The sequence below is a fragment of the Sceloporus occidentalis genome, unplaced genomic scaffold (genome assembly GCF_023333645.1).
Source record: "Sceloporus occidentalis isolate IW3139 unplaced genomic scaffold, rSceOcc1.0.p SCAF_4, whole genome shotgun sequence".
NCBI classification, from domain to species: Eukaryota; Metazoa; Chordata; class Lepidosauria; order Squamata; family Phrynosomatidae; genus Sceloporus; species Sceloporus occidentalis.
This window is the reverse complement of record NW_028316984.1, coordinates 24,290,296-24,306,304: the sequence shown is the minus strand read 5'-3', so window position 1 is coordinate 24,306,304 and position 16,009 is coordinate 24,290,296. Positions and strand designations below refer to the sequence as shown.

General features: G+C 36.7%; 1 protein-coding gene across 9 annotated transcripts in view; it reads right to left on the bottom strand.

Annotated features, from left to right (window-relative positions):
- Window positions 1–7,472: 7,472 nt before the first annotated feature.
- Window positions 7,473–16,009, bottom strand: part of BOLL (boule RNA binding protein) — a 48,693-nt gene continuing 40,156 nt past the window's right edge. For 8 of the 9 annotated variants that reach the window (XM_089519501.1, XM_089519496.1, XM_089519498.1 and 5 more), the window contains one exon: window positions 7,473–11,497. In XM_089519501.1, the coding sequence (XP_089375627.1) occupies window positions 11,339–11,497 (159 nt within the window). In that variant the 3' untranslated portion in view covers window positions 7,473–11,338. Of the gene's footprint in view, window positions 11,516–16,009 lie in introns of all 9 variants that reach the window. The other variant, XM_089519494.1, reaches the window with a different exon arrangement.

Sequence of the window (16,009 nt, the reverse complement as noted above, 5' to 3'; positions counted from 1 at the left end):
GGTCATGCGTTAGGATTGCTGGGCTAAACTGCTAAGTCTTTGAAGTCTTGGAAAGTCCTTCCGGCACCCTGTCAGATATTATTTGGGAATGGTCTGAATATAAGATTGGATTCATTGTGGAATTTAAAGTTTTGCCTAATAGCGACTTGGAGATTTAAAAAAAATTATCAGTTCTGGAATATGTTTTATGGATTGCTGAGTAGAAGATGAAGTCTTTCTCTATGGGGTGTAGAGATCGCCAAGGATCAAGTAATGCTGCATCTTTAATTATCTGCATCAATGGGGTTGGACCTGTATGTCTAGAAGATTTTGATTTATCAAGATAGGAGTACAAAACTTCATTAGAATCTCTCCCAACACTATACAACCAACAACCACTTCATTTAGATGGTGTAAAAAAGCTGATATAAATTGGTGCTGACCTGTATTGGGTGAATAGGAGCCTAGGATTGGCCACTTTGTTTTTTCTTCAGTTCACAGTTCTGTTGCTATATTTTCTTTCTAGGCATGGCTGATGACTATAAATTCATTTCCTTTCCATCAACAGTGCCCATGCCATATAACAAATTCCTTTCGAAAAATATTTCAGCCTGAGAAACTATTTGTCATACAGTAAGAGGAAGTTGTTCAAGAAGGGGGGGAAATCCTCATTAGGGTCACATAACTTTTTATTTTTGTTTAGTTATTTCATTTATATGCCACCTTTCTCCCTGAAGGGACCCAAGGTGGCTCACAGATTGGACCCAAGGCACTAGGCCATGCATCCTGATCTTTGAGATTTTATGTACAGTCTATTTTTGTTCATTTTAGTTTCTCCATTTAACATCAACAATGATTTGAGTTAGTTTCATTTTCATGGCTGTTCATTTATTCCTGTAGGTAACTATGAATTACATCAAAGCTTAAGAAGGCAACTTTTTATTTGAATTTGAATAAATATCTCTGGCAACTGTATCAAATTACTGTAATACACTGCAATTAGTTCTAGGGATGAGCTTTTGTTGCATCCTCAACATATTCTCTCAGTGCCTCTCTCAGTGTATATAACTTTCTATCACATAATTCTCTCACACACTCAGTAATACTTTTTCTGATTCTGACTTGGATACTGTCATTTACACACAGTCTCCCACACAAATTCTGTCTCTCTCCTCTCTCACACTCAGGAGCTTATCCCATGGCTTAATAAATCGATTTTCCTCTATCCAGTTTAAATCTTAATTTGGGTGGCCTCCTGATATTATCACAAGGTTTTTGCTGCCTAATTTGCCGCCTCAATACAGCCCGGGTTCATTCCTGCTTCCAGGAGTGCTCTGGTGGCCATTTTCTTAACTCAGAAAACTCCCGGATCCAAAAAGAGCCAGGAGGAGCACTCCTGGAAGCAGGGATGGACTCGGGCTGTATTCGGGCGGCAAAAACCTTACAGTAATATCAGGATGCTGCCTAAATTAAGATTTAAACCAGGTAAAGGTAAATCGATTTATTAAACCATGGGATAAGGTCCTCAGTCACACTCTTCATCCTTTTATATACTCACATATGCACTTGTGTATACTTGCATATACACAAGAAAATGAACGTTTCTATGTGATTGTATGTGTGAGAGAGTAAATGAGTATGTGTGTAAGTGACAGAATGAAAAAGCATGACTGTGTACATATCTATGAGCACTGGCTTAAGTGTGTGTGTGGCTGTGTGTGACACAGTACACATGTGTTAAGTACAGTCAGCCCTCTATACCCACAGATTTTTTATCCACTGATTCAAGTATCCCTAGCTTGAAAATATTAAATATATATATAAATTCTATAAACATCCTTGATTTTGCAATTTTACATGAAGGATTTATTTTACTATGCCACTGCATTTAATGGGATGTGAGCACCCATGGATTTTGCTATCTATGGGGAGGGGTGTTTCCTAGTACCAAATCCCAGTAGGGCCCACTCTACTGAATTTAAATAAAACTGTTCTAATTTGGATGATGTTGTTTCCTTATAATATGTTCAGGTATGAATATACATGAATGTACAAATGAAAATACACACAGTAAATGAAAATATCTCTATTTTTTATACTACATCAAGCAGGGGTGGGGGAGCACAAAGTCTGCATGTAGATGTAAAGAGAGTCACAAGAGTAAAAAGTCTGAGAACTGCTGCCTTAATGGTTTGGGACCAGGATCCTCAAGGAGCATCCTCTTCTGTACCAACCTGGCTGGATACTGACAGCATCTGTTAAAATTGTTACTCCAGCCACTTCTGTCATATGAGTAAAACAGATCATGACTACAAAGAGGTCATTGTTGGCTAGCTGATGATAGTCTTTCAGCCAGGATGTTTATCAAGTAATTTTTCTAAAACTCAGGTCCCAGGTTATTATTTAAAAAAACGACAAGCTGTTCTTTTTTATCACTCTGTAGCATGTTGTCTATGGAATTTTTGATTTTAACATGATGTTAATAGTTTGATTTATAATTTTAGTGACTGTAAACTACTTTATGTCTTCCATTTATGGGTAGTACAAAATTTTCAACCAGTCATTTAAAAAAAAAAGTATAGTTACATTTGAGATATAAGAGAATGGATTTATGTTGGGTGGACGATCTGAACAAAGACTCAAAGTTTATATTTTTTATGGCAAAAGATTAATGTTTATGTTTACATTTTCTTTATTTTGTTAAAATATTTACTTAATTGTATACTGGCAATTCTTAATACTGAATTTTAAATATGAGTGAGATTATGAGAGAGCTATAACATTGTTACTCCAAGATCCATCCTCCTTTCACCCTCCCTCCTTTCTGGTATTAATGATATAAAGGGACTGTCTGAGGCCCTCAGCACAAGGAAACACCCGTACCATATCAGGAGATCTGGGACCATATTTGGGGATCTGCGGGAACTCTGCACGAGGAGGTGCAGCAAGATTGATCAAGATCGGAGTTTGCATAATCCCTTTGCTGTTGGGATTTTGGGTGATAAACCTTGTGTTTGCAAGTAAACAGAAATCCAGGAGTACCTCCCTCTGGGGGTAATATACCTTTGTCCAGGGACATTTGCACGGATTGTTGGGCCATTCTCAACTTTCCATTCTTCTCTACCAATTTGGTCTTGAGGTCAGACAAACCGTTTTTGTCTGTACCTTGCTTGACTCCTCAGCTTGGTAACCGTGGCATGATCGCCAGGCAGCTTGCTGAGCCACTTCCCCGCAATTGGAGCTCTGCTTCTGGAATCAGTATAGTATTTCCCTCTGCATCTCTTAATCTGCTGTCTGTTACTGCCTTCTATATAAAGTAGTTAGTTCTTGGATGTGTGTGTGAGGGAGTGACTTTGCATAGACGGTGACTTCCTTCTAATTAATAAATAAGACTAATTTGAACCTTGCACTCTGGAGTTCTATTTTTTAAAATCAGTATACACAGGCTAGATCCCAGTTTTAAGTTGCTCGAGCCCTTTTGCTGCTTTCAATTGAACTAATAAAATTCCTCCATTCAATGTTAATTGTGGGTGCCCTCCTAGGATCCTTGCGTTTGGGTATCAACATCACAGAAACTTATTTGGAGTATGCTTGAAGGTCTGCATAGCTAAATCAAAAGTGTTATCCTACAGGCTTTATTCACCATCCATTGTTCAATGGCCAGAGGATCTTACTCATGAACACATATCTTATAGGTGGCAACTATGAATGTATTCTGGATATCTGGTCAGTTTATATTTATATAGATATGTATACTTAGCACACCACTTTGATCTAATGTGCATCTCCTTTCAAAATTGTTTTCCCTTTCTTTCCCCCTCTTTCTTTTGTATTTGCAATTTTTAAAAATGCCATGATTACACCATAGAAATGTCTCATGAAGGCTGGAACTAACTAAACTACTGGATGAAATTGTAGTGTGATTTTTACCACTTACTGAAAAGTGTAAAAGCCTATATATCATGGCAAATAAAATGTAATTATTTCCACTTATATTCAGGCAGGGAATGCAAGGAGCTATTTTAAGCATGCCCTGTGGGATCTGACTATTTTCTGTTAACAGCAGGCCCTCATGACATGTGCCAATCTGCATTTGAAAGTTCTTTCAGTTTTTGCTATTATGTGGCGTATGAGGCTGCTGTTAGAGAAACACGTCCAAAGTTTTCTTAGGCATGTGAAATTAATTATACAGTTCTTTGGCTCCTGGCCATGGAAAAACAGGGCAGAATTTGACATGTAAACATAGGTTTCTGGAATGTACCTAAAGGACTAATAAATGTAAACTCCATTTGGTAAAAACATGGAAATTATTCTGAGCATATTAAAAATTTGTGTAGTGATACTGAGCTGATAGTTGTCACGTAGGAGGAACAGCAATTCATTAATATTTTAAGCACAAAAATTAACCAATCCCCATCCCTTCTACTTTTGAACTACCAACTTAGTATGATTGCACACAGAAAAAAACTGTCAGAGTAATTTTCATATTTTGCTTTCTACAAGTAGATAGCAATAATAAAATCTCTATTGAGCCAGTGTGGTGTAGTAGTTTGAGTGTTGGATAATGACTTTGGAGAACAGAGTTTGAATCTTTGCTTGGCTATCCTCAGAGGATGGAAATAGCAACCCCCCCTCTGAAGAAACTTGCCAAGAAAACCACATGATAGGTTCACCTTAGGGTTGCCATATGTTGGAATGACTTGAAGGTACACTATGACAACACTGTATAGCAAGAAAACTGAAGTTGTGGGAGCGTGGCTCACCATCATTCATGGGAGATGCATTACAATCAAGTGGGACAAGATCTCATTTCTTAACAATTGGAGTGAACTGCACCCGGATGTTATGATCAAAACAGCTCAACTGATACAAAGAACAAAAAGGTTAGCAGACCAGGGAATATTCATTCGCTAAGCAGCCGAAATCTTAAGTCAATGAGTCTCAAAGAGATGCTGGGATGACATGAGGCTCACATAAAGGCAGCAAAAGAGGAATAGGTGACAGTCCCCTGACACCAGACTTACCCTTTTCGAATCTCTTGGAAAAATTCTGTTGAGAACCTGGTTAGAGATCTTCAAAAATATTGGGCATTGGCTTTTGAACTGGTAGATTCGAAGCTTACTGCACTAATCACCCTTAGCAGAGATGTAGATGACATGTCTAACACAGCCTTTGAACAAGGAACATCCCATGAATCCAACATTCAAAAGCTAGAAGAAATGAATTAATGTCTCACAAACAAGAAGGAAAATTTACAAAACTGAAATAGATGTTCGAATATTAGAATATGTGGGATCCCTGATCATGCAGAACAAGGTGACATTATCCTGTTTTTCCTCACATGGCTAAACACCACTTGCCCAGTTTGATCTCCAACCTACTCATATAAAAAGAGCCCATCAAAATGTCAACCATCAACCCCAAGCAAATTACATTTCCCATAATTATACGTTTTGTTCATTGCCCAAAGAAAACACAAGTATTAAAGAAACTCACTGGTATTCCAAATCTCAAGAAACTACAGTACACATGCATTTAGATGTCATAGAATCATAGAGTTGGAAGAGGCCGCAAGGGCCATCCAGTCCAAACCCCTGCCATGCAGGAAATCTAGATCAAAGCATCCCTGACAGATGTCCATCCAGCCTCTGTTTAAAGACCTCTAATGAAGGAGACTCCACTACACTCTGAGGGAGTTTGTTCCACTTCAATTGTATTCCAGGTTGGGCCTGACCAGAGCAGAATAGAGTGGCACTATTACTTCCCTTGATCTAGACACTATATTTCTATTGATGCAGCCTAAAACCACATTGGCCTTGTTAGGTGCCGCATCGCACTGTTGACTCATGTTCAATTTGTGGTCTACGTGGTCTTCTAGATCCCATTTACACATAGCTGGGTGTCCCCCATCTGTTCATTTCATTTTTCCGCTCTAAGTGCGGTACCTTACATTTCTCTGTGTTGAATTTCATTTTGTTAGCTTTGGCCCAGCATTCTAGTCTATTCAGATCATTTTGAATTTTGAACCTGTTCTCTGGAGTATTAACTATTCCTCCTAATTTGGTGTCATCTGCAAATTTGATGAGTATACCCCCAATTCTGCCATCCAAATCATTGATAAAGATGTTGAATAGCACTGGGCCCAGGACAGAGCCCTTGAGACCCCACGGGTCACTTCTCTCCAGGATGAAAAGGAGCCATTGTTGAGCAGAAAAGCTCCAGGAACCCTGGTGGTGTACTGGTTAAATGCCATCACTGCAGCCAAAACATGTAACACAGCCAAAATGTGAGTTTGACCCTGCAGGGCTTCAGATTGACTCAGCATTCCATCTTTTTGTAGGTCAGTAAAATGAGTATCCAGCTTGTTGGGGGAAATTAGCTAACACATTGTAAACCAATTAGAGTGCATTGCACTAAAAAGCCATAAAGAAATGTAAGTGCTATTGCTAAGTGGTAGTATGGCCCCCAGCAAACAAAACTGCTCTTTTGAAACCATAGTTCTCTTCCTCACTCCATACTCAAACCATGGCAGATCTGCTCACCGTCACTCTCTTCATTCTCATTCATGATCACAACCCACTCACCCCATCCCACACTAGACCAGCCTTAAAACATACTATAGACACCCAGAAGACATCAGAATACACATCCATATAGATCTGTTACATATTCTCCTCCACCCACCCCAACCTACTTCTCTTCCTATCTCTGATCTCCCTGCTTTATCCTCTCATAAGTGGTATCCAGTAGCACCAGCCAATCTAGGAGGGCTTTGAAGCCTTTGTCCACTATCTTTACTTCCTCAGAACATGGAGCCCAGATTATTGAAAATCTGCAGAGCAAACTGTATGGGGTAGATGTCCATTGGCTGGAGCACCCACAAACACCACACTACCAGCCCTAAACTAAAAAGAAGCACTCAAGAATACATGACGGGGGTTACATCTCTTCATAAATTTATTTCATATTAAAACTAATTTGTTTTGTCCATTAAATGCAAATGGAGGAGAATGCTGTTTCAGAAAATTGTTAAATGACTGGAGAAGATTCCTCCCAGGGGTAATATATAGGGTAGGGAAGAAAGTATCATCACTCCCCCTCCCTTGTGAATGTGATTATTTCTCAGGAGCATCCATATTTCAGCACATGCAAATGTAATTGTTTGTATGTGCTGAATATCAACTGTAATAAACACAACAGTCATGTTCAGATATTACCTTTGTTGACTTTACTATAGTTATTGTGAAATATTCAAAAAATAACCATAGCAAATACTTTTGAATTACATTGCTTTTTGTGGTTAACCCTGAAGATATCCAGGAGCGGGCCTTTCAAAATGGAACCAACTGACATTTTGATGCTTTCAACCTTGTGCTCCCATCCTGAATGTTGCTTCTTGAATCCTACTGTTTGCAAATTCCAGGAGGCTGGTTTACTTATGGGACTGAAGCTCTTGCTTCTGCCCCCTAAAAATGAATGGGCATCATCATTAGTAGATAAAGAATGCTTTATTTAGATGAAACATCGTTACAAAACCACTTATTTTTTTTTAAAGGTACAGAATGTAGACACCTGTTTTATTACTGTACATTATACAGTACATCAATGCCACAATCTGGCTCAGATATAGTGTCCCTATACAGAAAATCTTCACTAATCTTACAGACATCTGTTTTCCTGTACCTCACCTCCATGTGCATAAGGGATGCAGCGTTGTGCAAGAGGCCATGAACAGGCCGTCTGCCACACCTTCCATACTGCTTTCCAGCAATTACTCTTATTTGTGTTTCTTTTGTAGTGGGGCAGAAGGCAGAGAGTACAGGGCTTTACTGACTAAACGGAATCCTCTGTGAGCTACCACCATGCCTACAGATTGACAGGACAGTATACATTGTTTAAATAAAAAGTGAGCAAATAACAGGTTTTCAAAATTCTGAAGCACTATTAAACTTTTAATAAAACATTCTTCTATATATTCAACATTTGTCTGTACATCAGTATGAACTTAAGGATGTATTAACCACATGGAGGGATGCAGGCATCCTACCAATTTTTTTAGGAATACTACTGTAAATGAATACAAACTTTTTACAGTTTTTTTTACGAGTGTGCATTTTTGTGAACAAACGTTTATTATTATGATGAAAAGTACTGTAAATACCTGTGTTACAAAATACATCATCATACAGCCTGTTTTAATTGCCAGTTTAACATATTTTAGAACAGTGTTATCATATCAAAAGAGCTGAATAACACTGCCTAGTAATGAAATTAAAAAATAGACAATACTCTTCTACTATTGTGTAATATTCTGCCTAAAAAGAGCTCTACAATAATATAGAACTGGCAAATAGAAAATAATCCAGTTTCTAAGTAGATTTGTATGTATATATTATTAAAATAACTTTCCCTGTTACAGTGCAGTTTTTCTTAAAAAAGCTGCCACAATGTGAGAGTTAATACAATTGCCTTGAAATTACTTTTACATCTTAATACATATTACAATGAACTGACATTGTACATGAAAACCGTAATAGAGGTATAAAACATACACACAAAGCCATGTGTTCTGTTACCTTTGTGTAAATTATTGGGATGCACTCTGTTATAACCATTTGTAATTGGACTTTAGAGTAATTTAAAGGATAAAAAAATATAAAAGTAAAAGCTCAAATGACTATGTTATGATTTTTTTGCTTTGCAAAACTGAACAAAATTTGATGTTCATGCTTTTTCTAAATTTCAAAACAGGACATTTTTCCATTAATAGCAAAGTTCTGTTTCAACATTATGACATTTCCTACCTATTTCTTAAAATATGTTTGCCGTTATGATGATACATACTTAAATAATTTCTTCATTTCTAAATAGACGGCACATATGATTCCGTTATGAACACTAACAGAAAGTTAAGATCAGGATTTTAATACATTTTTTTTCTATAACATATAGTAGAAGCATTGTCAATTCTTGCTTTCCAGACACAAATAAGAGGCTGAGTATGATATCATGACATCAGAAAGTATGGTAGCCTTGGGAACCATTATATTTCTCAATGGAAATAAGACAAAAGGAGTTTTACTAGATCCAAGTAGTGTTCAAAGCTACAGAACATTCCAAAATTTATCACAAATGTACAAGAAAAACATTTACTTTGAAAAGCACTGAGAGTCCAGCTTATGTTACATAACTAGACTGTGCAAGGCACCTTTTCTTACTTCTGGAAGTATTACTTCTGGGATTACAACTGCAAGACTTATCTATATGGAACTTTTATTTTAATTAGACACTTATTTCTGTTATTCAATATGTCTATATGAACTACAGTATGGCCAAATTAAGAGAGCTGCAAACCACCCTTGAGGTTTCTATTGCTGTTTTAAATAGAATTAATTAAATTGGAAAATTTGAGGTATTTACATGTTAGTAAGTTAGTAAGAGATCACAGGTAGCTAGAATAATGGATTAGATTTATGAATAAAGTTGTTTTCAGACCTGCACTTCTAAATACCCTGTGCTCCTTGGATGCTTTAAAAATATTAAAAAAAATAATGCAATAGGGATATTAATTTTCCAGCCCCTTCTTCTCCCAGCACATCTTGAGGGTATGTCTGGGGCAGTGTGTGGGGAACCAGGAATCAGCACTCCTCATTCTGCTGACAGAAGCAGTTCCATCAACAGAATGGTAACAGTGGATCCAACTTTTTTGTGTGTATAATACACATTTTTGCATAATATAGAAAATAATAATTAAAAATAAATAAAAAGGAACCAAGCAAAAGATTTAAAACCAATCTTGATTGCTTGGATAAAATAGGTTACATACAATTGTGGCATGATAAACTGCAAAATAAATCCACAATAACAGAACACATGACCTTTTCCTGTTTTTTCTCTCTATTGTATATTCAGTATAGTATTTACAACTGAGCAAGTCCTTTCACAGACATAAAGCAGTTTCAAGAGATGTCAACACATTTATACAAATATATTTTAAAACTTGTACAACTATAAAAACAGAAACATTGAACTGACATACCCCAGCAATTCAAGTTATTTATATTTGACATGAAGACCATTTAAATCTGGTAACCACTGAGATATCATAAACATTTTTACAAAAGGAATAAATTACTTTTGCATGGAGTCTTTTTTCTGCTCAATACAAGTACATACCAACATAAAGATTTTAAAGTGAATATTACTAGAAAAATAAATAAAATGCTTGTAGGAGACATATTTATTTGTCCAGTACCATGTTAAAAGACAACACCAGTAATTCTTAAATACATTATTTAAATGTGATCTTACTGATGTAACTACTATTGTTGTAATAATGACTACAAAATCCTTGTCTAACATAAAAAATAAGCCCTTAAAAGAGTCAGAAATTCACCTGAAATAAATATAGAGTTTAAAATAATGAAATAAAATAATGAAATTCTACAGTGGAAGTGACAGAACTGGGCTTTCAGTCCAATTAAACACAGCAGATATATTTATTCTGCTGGAATAAAGCAAAGATGAGGCAGCAATGCAACAAAAAGATGATAAAGAAAAGCAAGGAGCAAACAACTAAATTTGATCCTCACAGTGAAGATGAAAAAAAGAGTTCTTCTCCAGGACATGATACAGGCAGTGATTCATTTTGTTCCTGCACACATTGATGGCCAATAGATGAATGTAGGTTTTCAAATAGTTTAGTACTGTATTAATGCAATGCTTGTATTTTCCACACATAAAAGAATGCCATGAATGCATGTAATTTTAGTATGCTTAAGAGCACCAGCCAGAGAAATCAGAATATTGATACAAGCAAGTGGTCCTATTTTTCATCTTTCAAAGGACATTAACAATTCTAAAATTCTTCCTTAAAATTAAAAACAGACTGATTTGATTTTAGCAGAAATATGTAAAACAGAATTTATACCAAACTGAAGAAAACAAAAGGATACTGAAACAGAAATATTTTTTAAAAAATTGAGAATCCAACACATTATGCATTTTCAGTCTAAAAAAATTGTTCTTTATATCACAGTTAGCTGTTCTTGCAATTTACCAGAGGAAAGGGAATTAAAAGTTTGTTTTGTAACAGAAATGTGCTGGATTAATAAACAGTACATACATGGCCTACAAATTACAAGTATGTGTCACCATGTATGTATAACAACTGATAAGGGTAACCATGATTTTGCTGTCATTAATGTTTATTAACTGAATGTTTACAAGTAAGGTCTTGTATTTCCTTACAAAAAGTAAGCTCATTTTGATTTACCAATACTTGACAAATATGATGAGCTACAAAATTACATACCTTTTATGTGCTAATGTATTCATTATTTGGTAAATACCTAAGGTTCTATTTAACAGAATCTGTGGAGGAAGGAGTAGCAAGCATTGTGTCATCTGATCTGTAATCTTTTCTAGGATGAAAGTGAGGACTACGTGCATAGCGAGGCTTCAAAGTCATCGACGAAGGATGAGAAAAATTCCTCCTCACAGAATGTATCCTTGCTTCCTAAATAAGAGGAAAAAACTGTAAATTCAAAATAGTAGTTTTATTATAATATATTCTAAACCAATTTGTATATATTTTAACACAGTTAAAAAAAAAAGTAAACTGAACCAAAAGGGAAGAGGCACCTCCACCACACAGGAAGTCCTCATCTGGCCTGTCAGTTTTCCTTCCATTGTTATCTCTGAGAGACAAGGAATTCCCCCCTTGATTCAGTGAGGCTTTCAAAAATTCCTCATTTTAAAGCCTCATGGTAATATAGGGCCAAAACAGACGGGCAGTAAGTGCCGGTTTGGGAGTGGCGTGGAATTTAGATGCACCACAGCCCCACGCCTCTGGGAAGTGCTGGAGAAAAACACTTTTGCTTTCTGGTCACAGCAATGTAAATAATGCAATAAAGTTTCGGCAGGGAAAGAATGAATGACTGATATTCACTGTGAATAGTCATTCTAGGGAGGCTGAAGGGAAATCCACTAACCCCTCGTGCCAATCTGATCGAGGCAGCAATAATCAGAATTCTAAATGGTTGTAGCCATTGCCTCCTTACACACTCTTCCTTTAATATGATTATAAAAACCTGCTAACCCACCAGTACAGTGAACATTGATAGACAGAAATTATAGAATATTTTAAAAATGTAATTGCTCTGCATGGTGGTGGATTGCTCCTTCAACCTACCTGGAACGACTATTCACAGTGAGCATCAAACTCATCCAAGATGTTGGATGCAGTACAAAGAAGAGTTATATAAAAGATATGAAAAAATGAATGATAAGTGGGGTGAAGAATCATATGAAGATTAACGCTAAATTCTAAAAAGTGAGGTGGTAATCGTGATATGACAAATTGGAAAAAAATAAATCACCAGGAAGTGATGATATTCTGATTGAAATGCTACAATGCACACAGACAGGATCAATTCTGGTGCTAATATATGTTACACAAGCAAAATTATGCTCAAAATTCTACAGCACAAACTCTAACCATACATGGGCAGAGAAATCTCAGAGGTGCAAGCTTGTATGCACAAAATATAATACAAAGAGCAGGTTTAGACTCAGAAGAAGGAGCAAAGATAGGAGGAAGGAACATCAACAATCTAAGGTATACGGATGACACCGTGGGTCTTGTTATCCACTGGGGTTTGGTTCCATGATCCCCGTGCATACCAAAATCTGTGGATGTTCAAGTCCCATTAAATACAATGGCATAGAAATATGGTGTCCCTCATATAAAATGGTAAAATCAAGGTTTGCTATTTGAAATTTATACTGTACTTTTAAATATATATATATTTTCAAACCATGCATGCTTGAATCTGTGGATAAAGAGGACTGACTGTACTAGCAGAAATCATCACAGACTTGGAAGAATTACTAAGGAAGGTCAAAGATGAAAGTAGAAAGGCAAGCTTACTGCTGAACATAAAGGAAAGAAAAATAATGACAACGGAAGAAATAGATAAATTCTACTTAGACAATGAGGAAATCGAAATAGTAAAAGAGTTCCCGTACCTAGGATCAAACATTGACCAGAATGGAGTCTACAGTCAAGAAATCAGAATACTAGGAATGGAAAGGGCAGCTATGAAAGAACTAGACAAGATCCTACAGAGTAAAGAAATGCAAATGAACAGTGAAGTTAGAATTGTCCAAGCCACTGTATTCCCTACCATGTACAGATGAGAAACCTGGATAGTGAAGAAAGTAGATTGGAAGAGTATCAATTCATTTGACATGTGCTACTGGAGAAGAGTGCTGAGGACAGCCAAAAAGATGAACATATTGAACAGATAAAACCTGAAAATTTTTTGGAAGCCAAGATGATCAAACTGACTATTGTACTTTGGCTACATCATGAGAAGGAACAACTCATTAGAAAAGAAAATAAAGCTAGAAAAGGTTGAGGCTAGAAGAAAGAGGAAGATCACATGCCAGATGGATAGATTCAATCAGAGTGGTCATGGGCCTGGATTTGCAAGAGCTAAGTAGTACAACAGAGGACAGAGTGGCTTGGAGGTGTCTCATCCACAGGGTCACTATGAGGTCCAATTTGAAAGTAGTTAACAATATCAACCTCTCATTCTCAGGTAGGCTACATGTGGGATATATCCAAAAAGCTAATTCAAGGGCGGGTCTGACTACTGTTTTCTTGCATCACTGTCTGTCACAGTGCCACAAGCTGTTTACTTGATCTATATTTATCCACTTTGTAATGCCTGACAAATGTTGAAGGCTCCTTGCAATCTGTTGTCTTGCAAACATCTTTGATTGAAGCTGCCAAAAGTTGTTGTTATAGCCAGTATGTACAGTGTGTACAATGTGTGCAAACACATTTTGACCTTGGAAGTTTAACAAAGTCATAACAAAAAAAATACAACTTTTTATCCACAATATCTGCTCTGAACAAAAGTTTAGAATTCTGATCATTTCTGCCTTGATTAGGTTGGCATGAGGAGTTAACCCACATGTAGTGGATTGCAACTTGAGCCTACCCAAGAATGGGATTCTATTTTAGCTAATCTTACTGTAGTTGCATGTTCTTGTGTACAACAGAGAAGGTAAATAGCAGCTGCCTCCAGAATCCATTACCAAGCATGAATGAATAGCAAAACAAAGATAAGCCTGCCTCATCAGCTACCCCAGCCCTTTAAATTGTCATAGATCTATAAGTTTAGCCTCCAAAATGGAAATCAGAAGAAAAGTGGAGGGTGATGAAAGAGAAAAAATCTATGAATGCACATTAGAAGATGCTTTCAAGTGATTTCTAAGATTCAAATTGTTTTTGTTTTGTTATACAAGATTTACCCAACCTGATTGTTTCCTTTCCTATATGCATTTCATTAATTTTAAACAAAAGATTTGCTGACACATGAACTGTTCTTTTTTGTGGCGTGGGAATCTATACCTACTTTTTTCATTTTATTTCTGCCTTTGGCAGCAAATTTTCTGTTAAAGACTGTCATTCAACTGCCCAGCATTCCTCCTCCTCAGTGGAGTGGCCACATTACTGGCAACATGCAGGTCCACCCAGTCAGCCAGCCTTGGCTCCTGTCCTGTGGCTGCTTGGCTGCAGGGAAGAGGTGCCCCGAGAAGCCTTCAAGCCTTCACAGACCCCCTGTTAATACATTGCAGACCCTTAGGGGTCTGTGGACCAGATGTTAAGAACCACTGGAGTAGACTATAGCTAATAATCATTTAAGAACAAAAAGGGAAAGTACTATTGTGCAGTATCTGGCACAAAAATATGGTTGCAAAATATTAACAGGTAGTCAAATTACATATAGAATTATTTTGGAATTTTTAGAAAAAGAACTAAAGTGTGTCAATTGAATATAATATTTTAACTTCAGACTATTATAAATGTTAGTATAAATCTAATGAAAAATATTCACTTAAGGTTTAAGGAAGATAAATATGATAAAATGTGAGATTAAGCAAAGATAGATTACTTGGCAGGTATCACTGAGCAGTGAGAGAAGAGGAAGAATCATAAGTTGCAGTAGAAGCAGCTGACTCAGAGCTATAAAAGACATAGGAGTTTATCAGACAAGGGAAATTAGAAGTATAATCCAATGGCAATCTGAACGCAATCATGGGGTTTAACATTATTGCGTGATAGCCTACTACACACAAATTTGGGCAATGGGAAGTCAGTCCAAGTGCAATCATGGAGTTTCACATTATTGCATGATACACTACCACATGCAAATTTGGGCAATGGCATGCTATTTTCAGGCAATGAGAAGCCAGTTCAAACACAATTCGCATTCACGTAAATTCGCTGAACTAGCGAATTCACATGAATGTGTTCTGGCTCCACTTTTTTCATTCGAAATTAAGAGAAATTCCTCACATGTGATAAAGTCCATAGCTACTGACTTGCAAGTAGGATCCACATCCCAATCAACACTGTTTTCTATCCCTTTTCACTTGATACCACCATTCACATAATAATACAAAAATAATAACCATATAATAAAATATTTTAAAATGTAACTGGCCCTCCATATCCATGTATTCTGCATCCATGGATGCAGCCACTCACAGCTTGAAAATATTTTTTTAAAATTCCAAAAAGCAAACCTTGATTTTGCCATTTTATGTAAAGGATACGGTTTTACTAGGTCACTGTATTTAATGGGGACTTGAGCATCCAAGGACTTTGATATCCACGGGGGTCCTAGAATCAAACCCTAGCAGATATCAAGGGCTCACTGTATTTGAAGGCAAGAACGAAAATTATTATCTGCAACTGAATGAATCATTTCTATAATTTATTAGCTAATTGATGTACTGATCTGAGCACTGGACTACAACTCTGGAGACTAGGTTCCAAATCCTCACTCAGCCATGGAAAAGATGAGCTTGGGCAAATCATATTCTCTTAGCTTCAAAGGAAAATTTTCTTGCAACAAATCTTGCCAAGAAAATCCCATGATAGGGTTGCATTAGGTTCACCATAACTCAGAAGCAACTTGAAGGCACATAACAGCAATGAATTTTCTTAGTGATG